This window comes from Heterocephalus glaber, unplaced genomic scaffold (genome assembly GCF_053883595.1).
Source record: "Heterocephalus glaber isolate CG9 unplaced genomic scaffold, H.glaber_assembly_v1.0 deba00001572, whole genome shotgun sequence".
NCBI lineage: Eukaryota > Metazoa > Chordata > Mammalia > Rodentia > Bathyergidae > Heterocephalus > Heterocephalus glaber.
The window spans coordinates 22349705-22357395 of record NW_028258357.1 but is presented as its reverse complement, the minus strand read 5'-3'; the positions used below and the strand labels follow the sequence as shown (position 1 = coordinate 22357395).

Genomic DNA, 7691 nt, shown 5'->3' with positions numbered 1-7691 from the left:
CTCGGGGAGGTCTGGCGCCGCTGGACATCTAAGTTTTAAAGTTTCCTTTTGTAGCGGCTCCGGAGAAACCAGGCATCGCGCCCGGTCCCGCCGCGCCTGCTGCCGGGGCGCCAGGACGCGGGGCCGCCCGGCCGGCAGGTGTGAGACCCAGGCGGGTCCTCCCCACCCGCAAGGGCCCGCGCCGCCGCGTTGGCTCAAGCTCGGTCGAACCCATCAGAGGGGTGGGCGGGCTCGCCTGGGTTCCCGCTCCAAAACGGCGGAGGCGGCTGCGAGGCGTGGGAAGGCCCCGCCTGCACAAGAGGGGCGCGCCCATCTGCCCGGCTGGCTTCCGCCCACAGCCCGCGAGATCCTCAGAGGACCGAGGCGGGGCTTCGGAACAGGCCTGGTGGCCACGGTCCCCGCCCGACCCCCTGAGAAGCCGGCGCCGCCCGGGCGGGCTCGGAGTGCGAGGTGCGGGGTACCCCGGCTCCGCGGAAATAGGGGGTCGGTTCCGCCCGGCAAGCCTGGGGGCGGGGCTGCCGTGCCCCGCCCACTTCCTTCCTCCCTGGAGGCGGGGCCTGGACGGAGTCGTTAGGGCGGGGTCCCCTAGGTCCCGCCCCCGTGACGCCCCTCCCCGTCCCGCTCCCCATCCACTCCCTGGATCTCGGAGGCCCGCCCCCTAGCCCTGCCCGGCCCCGCCCTGCCGGCCCCGCCCCCGCCCCGCGCTGGCCGCGTGCGTGGCAGGCGCTCCCGGGCGGGGTCGGCGCGGCGGGCGTCCTCTCCTTCCCTCGTCGCACTCCTTCTCTCGCTCCGCTTCTCCGGCCTCCTCTCCGCCCGCGCGGCCCCGCGGCCCGGACGCCACCATGCCCTCGGCCAAACAAAGGGGCCCCAAGGGCGGCCACAGCGCCGCGACCCCCGCCGACCGCGACCGGGTCGCCCACCCGCCGGGCGCCGACGACGTGGCGCGGAAGCCGCCGCCCGCCCCGCAGCCGCCCGCGCCGCCGCCCGCGCGCCCGCAGAGCCAGAGCCCCGCGCCCGGCCGGGGTCCCCGGGGCGGCGGCCGGCCCGCACCCCCCGCCCCGGGCCCCGGAGGCTGCCCGCGCGCGCTCGGCCGTGCGCTTGGCGCGCTGTGCTGGCTGGCGCTCGTGGCCGCCGCCGCGCTCGCGGGCTGGGGCGCGCACCACCTCCTGCAGGAGGTGCAGCAGCTGCAGCGCGGCCACCAGGACCTGGCCGGCCAGCGGGACGAGCTGGGCCGGGGCCTGCGTGGCGTGGAGCAGAAGGTGGGTGCCAACCGCCCCGCCGTCCCGGACCCCTTTGTTCACGGCCGGGCCGGACGCGCCCGGGTGGCAGGCCGGCGGGGAGGGGCCGGGCCTGTCGCGGCCGAGCGGTGCCCTGCGAGGAGCCAGTCCGCCCAGGACCCCCTCCCTCCGGATGGAGCGGACAGGGGGAGGGAGGGGAGTCTGGGCCGCGTCTCAGCCTGCGCCCGAGCGGGGAGCCGGGACCGAGGTCTTTGCAGAGACGAGATGAAGTTCTGGCAGGCGTGAGGCCTGGTCCTGCCCTGGGCCGGTGGCCCGTGTGGGCCTGCGGAGGAGCCAGCCCATTGCACTGTGGAGGAAGGAAAGGCCAGGGACGTGCTTTAGACCATTGTGCGGGCTGATCCTCAGAGCACCCTGGGGGAGAGGCCGGAGGGGGACCAGAAACTGAGGTTTAGAGAGAGCAGGTAAACTGAGGAAGCCCTAGCCAGGGACGGCTGGGTTGCACTAGCAGTTCAGGGCCCTGCCCAGTGGAGGGTCCCCGGGGCCTGCTTCAGGTATGGATGAACCCAGCTCGGGGCCGCCTCGTTACGTGGTTTTTCGAGACCTAAGCGCAGCCTGTCCCCTCCACCCTGCATGCGTGTCATTGCACAAGGAAAGTTGATTGTGAGACGGAAACAAAAAATCCCGCCACTTCGGATCCCGGAACCGCTGCCTTCTTTTCCCAGCAGGCCTCCCAGCCTGCCAAGTCCCGGCTTTGTGGAGTGTGCAGGAGCAGGACTGCCTGCGAATCGCCTCAGGTCGAGGGAGGGGACTCTGGCGGGGCAGAAGTAGGCTTTGCTGTTTTGCCTGTTCTGGATGTCAGATCATCCTCAAAACCCTGCCACCCACCGCAGTCAGAGCACCAGCCTGCTTCCTGCCTTTCCTCCACCTCCTTGCGATCAGTCATAATATTTACTGAAGTCTGGTAGTCGCATGGCTGCGCCGTGGCCCACGGAGGGCGGGGAGGAGCTGGAGCCGCAGTGGAGCTTGTGGGAGCACCTACATGGGTGGGGAAGGGGGAGGGCGTGGACTCCCAGTGTCTGGGGGGCTGGGGCAGGGCCCCCCCCCCGCTGGTGATCGAGGAGGGGGAATGTGGACCACAGGCGGGACCCGAAAGTGGCAGTTATGTCCAGGAAATGCCAGGGGAAGTGGGAAGTTGAGGCCCACAGGGAGGGCGTCTTGAATCCAGGTTGACAGGATTGGGAAATGAGCCCTGCGTGTCCTTCCTTCCTCTGCCTTAGTCCCTCCTCCGGCACAGATAGGTGCTGATCACTTTCCTCTTTGGGCCTCAGTTTCCCTCCCGAGGTGTGAAAGGAAGGCTCCACGTAGTTGTCCAGAGGCGGTGGACATGGTGGCGACTTTCTTTGCAGGCGGTGGTGTAATCCAGCTGTTACCCATTGCCCGTGTCTTGTACTTCCTTTGTGCCAGTGCTGAGCTGTCTCTTGCCCCACAGCCCAGCTCCGAGAGGTTAGTGTAGAATTCACCCCACTGGCCCTCCAGCACAGCACAGCTAGGGAGCAGGAGGGCGAGGATTCAAAGTGCAGTTTAACTCCTGGAAGCCTCATCACCATGTGGCTGCTGATTTCATTATCTTCCTCCAACGCAGCAGGTGCTCAGTAAACACTTGCTCCACTGACTTGGAACCCAGTGCAAGCAACAGTATGAGGCCGCTCTGCCTGCGTCTCCGAGGTGGCCAGAAGGGAATTATCTTGCACCGGGGAAGCGGTCGTGGTTGATTCTCTGAGGTTCTCCGGGCCACTCTGAGGCGGGCAGCACTTCTAGCACTGTGGCATGGACAGGGAAGCTGAGTCAGGACCCCTGGAGTTGGTGCCCTCATGGCTCTGCTGTTAGCGCTCTCCGTGTGGGAGGGCAGCCTGGGCACAAGGGAGTCCAGGGCTTGGGAAGATGGGTGCAGCTCGCTCGGGGCCCCGTGTGGCCCTGGCAGACCCAGGGTGACAAGAAGGGGTTGCAGGGGGCTCAGGCGGGCATCGTGGCTTAACAGGGGAGGAGTCTGTCTCCAGTTGTCTTTGTTTCCTGCCTGGACCCTGCCTGGAGTCAGGACTCTGGTGTCGACAGCTCCTCTCCCGGCACCCAGTGCACTGAGCTCACCTGCATTTCTGCCTGAGCCATCTCAGAACGGCTTGAGCTCAGGTTCTGCAATCAGATGGTCTGGGATTGTGATGCCTGGCCCTGACACAGTGTTTTGATAGCTCCTGGTGCACAGTGAGTGTCCGGGTCCTGGTCAGCCAGCGATGGCACCCTGTCCTCCACCCAGCCCGCCCCTCCCCAGGGAGCTCCTGGAGGGAGGGAGGGACCCTGTTCCAGCCTTTGTTGTGCCTTCCCCAGCCTCCACCCCGGGGCTTTACGGGTGCTGGGAGGACACACAGATCCAGTGCTTGTCGTCTGCACATAAAGATGGATACTCACCACCCTCTCAGACGGGACACTGGTCTTTTATAGTGCGGGGCTTTGTCCCTAATTTCTCATCAAATCCCTTTTGTAAGAGCTGCCTCAGGCTAGAGGTGACAGCCAGGGATGACAGTCTTCCTTCGCTTCTCTCAGGGGGCACCACATGTACACCTGTGTGTAACTGGCAGGGGCCGTGAGGGAATCGCGCATTTCCAGACATGCTCTCTGCACCTTCTCCCTGAGTCCTGCGACTCAGGCTGTCCGGTCAGGCAGGGACCTTGTCTCCTGTCCTGGAGCCCTGAGACCCACACTCTCCTCCCATAAAGTCACTGATGGAGCCACAAGGGACGAGAGAGCCTGGCTCCTGGACAACGAGCGTGACTTCCTGGCACCTGTCCACGTCCCCTCCCCAGTGTCAGTCTGTCTGGTGCTTCGGTGTGCAGTGAGGACGGTGTAGGACCCTCCGGACACAGCAGGAAGTGTCCAGATGAGGCTCTGAGTTCTGCCTGTGGACCCTGTGCTAATCCCTTCTTTGCTTTGCAGTTCTGGGGTTTGCACCTGAGGCTTCGTGCGTGGGAGGCAAACGCTGTAACCCCGAGTCCATCCCCAGACCCCGATTCTTCAAGGATATCATTGCGTATTGGAGTCTAGAGATCCACATACTATACAAAAGAAAATCCCTCAAGTCTGTAAGGTGTAGTCGTTTCCTGTCTTTACCCCTTTGCAGTGCCAAGCAGCTGTTGAGCGTCAGTGCCCAGGGCCTGCAGTTTCCACAGTGCAAGTTGCCTGGCCACACGCTCAGGGCCCCTCTCTGCTGTTCTGGACTCGGTGGCGGGACCTAGGGGCCGGGAGGGGCAGCCCCTGCCCGCTATTCTGGTGTTGCAGCCCTGTGTGTCACCTCAGGGTGGGGCTGGGTTAGGGATCATCAGACTGCATAGCGCTGCAGCGCCCTGAACTGGCTCCCCAGGCGGTCGGGGCAGACGGTATTAGGGTGTGTAGGGTGTTCACAGAGCGGGGTGCAGGGCAGTCATCTCGCCCACAGCGCAGGGCTGCAGGTGAGTTTCAGTTTCTGCCCTGCCCGTTGGCCCGGGGCTGAAGATGGTGCTGGGATCTCCAGGTGCTGGAGGTGCTTCAAAATAAGGCTTTCTTATCATTAGGGTTTTCTTATTAAGGTTTTTAGTTTGATGGTTTTGTTTCTTAGTTCGGGCTGGCCAGGGACCCACGGGGTCCTCCTGCTGGAGCCTCCTGAGTACGGGCTCATAGGTGTGCACCACCTCCCCTGCTCGCATCCGCCTTAGCCCCTGGCCATCCTGGGCTGGGTTTAGTGGATGAAAGTGCTGATTGGCCGGGCCCTTCGGTGCCTGATGGGGTCCGGGGTCCGATAGTTCGTCCCTGCCAGTCGAGTGGCCTTGTGTGGAAGGAGGGTTCCCTAGAAAGAGCTATAGCTCATTCTGGAGGCTGGGCAGATGGAAACACAGAAAGCAGCGGTGCCGCGTAACCATGCCATTGCCTCCGGCGGCTGACCTCTGCTCTTGGTTCCAGGTGCAGTCGCTGCAGGCCACGTTGGGCACGTTGGAGTCCACACTGCGCAGTGCCCAGCACAAACAGGACCTCACCGAGAAAGCCGTGAAGCAAGGGGAGAGCGAGGTGGGCCGCATCGGCGAGGTCCTGCAGAAGCTGCAGGATGAGATCCTCAAGGACCTGTCGGACGGCATCCACGTGGTGAAGGATGCCCGCGAGCGGGACTTCACTTCCCTGGAGCACACGGTGGAGGAGAGGCTGACGGAGCTCACCAAGTCCATCAACGACAACATTGCCGTCTTCACCGCTGTGCAGAAGCGGAGCCAGGAGGAGATCGACGACGTGAAGGCCTCGGTGCGGGAGATGCAGGGCTCGGCCCAGTCCCGGGGCGAGGACCTGGCGGCCTTGCGGAGCTCCCTGCAGGCCCTGGAGGCCGAGGTCTACGCCGAGGTGCGGGAGCTGGTGAGCCTCAAGCAGGAGCAGCAGGCCTTCAAGCAGGCGGCCGAGGCCGAGCGCCTGGCCCTGCAGGCGCTCACTGAGAAGCTGCAGCACTCTGAGGAGGCCTCCTCGCACCTCCCGGAGGAGGTCAGGGGGCTGCAGGAGGAGGTGCGCCAGCTCAGGGTCCAGGCTCCCCGGCCGGAGGGGGACGCTGGCTCCGGACACGCGGACGCCCTCGATGCCCTGCTGCAGAAGGGCAGGGCCCTGGACTCCAGGCTGCAGGGTGTGGAGTCGGGCATGAATGCCCTACAGGAGGCCTCCGCACGCCAGGCCGAGAGCCTGCAGTCACTGCTGTCCAGGGGCCAGGAGCACGAGGAGCGCCTGGCCGTGCTGCACGGCCACCTGCAGGGCCTGGGGCCCAAGGCGGACCGGGACGGCCTGGCCAGCACCGTGCAGAGCCTGGGCGAGGCGCAGCTGGCGCTCTATGGTGACGTGGAGGAGCTGAAGAGGAGCATGGGCGAGCTGCCCGGTGCCGTGGAGTCGTTGCAGCGTGTGCGTGAGCAGGTCACCACACTGCTCCAGGAGGACCCGGCCGCCCGGCCGCTGACCCCCGACCTGCTGGACAAGCTATCCTCGCTGGACAGCCTCAGGTCCTCGGTGAGCCAGGCCGAGTTGGACTTGAAGATGCTCAGGACTGCTGTGGACAGCTTGGTCGCGTACTCGGTCAAGATTGAAAGGAACGAGAACAACCTGGAATCCACCAGCGCTCTGCTTCAGGGCCTGAGGGAAGACCTGGACAGGTTGTTTGTGGAAGTCGAAAAGATTTACGAAAGGATCTAGCGAATCGTGGGTGCAGGGTGAGCATTTGCAGGCTGGTTTCTCACGACCAGGGAAGCTCCGTGTGCTCCCATGTGGGTGCCCCGCTTCTGGCACCTGGCTGTGCGGCTCTGCTGGGCTCACTTCCGCGCAGTGACCTGCACACGCCTGGTGTCCTCAGCCTCTGCGCCTCCCTGTGGTTGGTGTCCTGGAGCCTGGTGTCAGGGAGAGGCGTGGCCCAGCTGGGGATTAGCAGCAGCAGATTAACGCCGACCTCACAAACCCTGTCTGGCTGACAGATTTCAAGTTAGAAAAAAATGTGGGGGGCAGGCACTTCTTTCCTAATTGTCTTTGAGAAACGTTACTTTTACTCTGTCCATACTTCTGGCCAGTGTTTGGGGACATGTCTCTTGTTCATTGTCTTCCTCTTAGGAGTGGTTGGCGCTCCTGGGGGTCAGCGAGTGGGTGGGCTCTCCTCCGTTCTGAGTGGGTCCACCTGAGGGCCACTGCCGAGGCCCCTGTGGCCTGGGTGTCTGTCCCTCCCCAGCCCTCTGGTGCCATCCAGGGTAACTGCAGAGTGCGGCGTATGGAAGCGCAGCCCCGTCCCTGGTCCCTTCAGTCCCTGGTCGCCGAGCCGGGCCAGCGGCCGGAATCCCAGGGAGGAGAGTGGCTCTTCGGGAAGCGGCCGAGTGCTCTCCAGTCTCCGTCTCCGGATCTTGACAGCGGTGTGGGCGAAGAGGTCTGCAGCCGGAGCAGACCCCTGCGTTTCTGTAAGTGTTTCCTGCACCCCTTCCCTTCGAGCTGTGTCGTTCTTTAATGGCTGTCTTGCCCTTCCAAAAAAACCAAAAAAACAACAAAACAACAAAAGAAAACAAAAAATCTGAAAAGTAAAAGAAAGGGGGAAAATAGTTTAGTTTACTGTGAAATGAACTGTATGGCTTATTTACAATATTTTTAATTCTTAATAAACTCTTGAGCTTTGTTAAGACTTTTCCAGAGTGGTTGCTTTTGAGAATTTCATAGTTGATGTATTTCGTCAGCACCCAGCACTCAGGATTAGGGAAGAGGTAAGTTTTGAGCTCCAACTAAGGCTGTTTTTACTGCCAGTTCTGAACCACTCTGGCTGGTCCCAGGCCTGGGCTTCCTGCTAGACCCTCGGCTGATTTGTGGGCTGTTCGTCTTGAACCCCAGTTCAGCAGAGGTGCCGGCCTCCCTGCTCGGTCTTCTGGGGCC

General features: G+C 63.4%; 1 protein-coding gene across 1 annotated transcript; it reads left to right on the top strand.

Annotated features, from left to right (window-relative positions):
• Positions 1-697: 697 nt before the first annotated feature.
• Positions 698-7444, top strand: Ckap4 (cytoskeleton associated protein 4). The gene is made up of 2 exons (XM_004845067.3): positions 698-1259; positions 5226-7444. The coding sequence occupies exons 1-2, from the start codon at positions 843-845 to the stop codon at positions 6480-6482; spliced, it is 1674 nt and encodes a 557-aa protein (XP_004845124.2). The 5' UTR covers positions 698-842; the 3' UTR covers positions 6483-7444.
• The last annotated feature ends 247 nt before the right edge of the window (positions 7445-7691 follow it).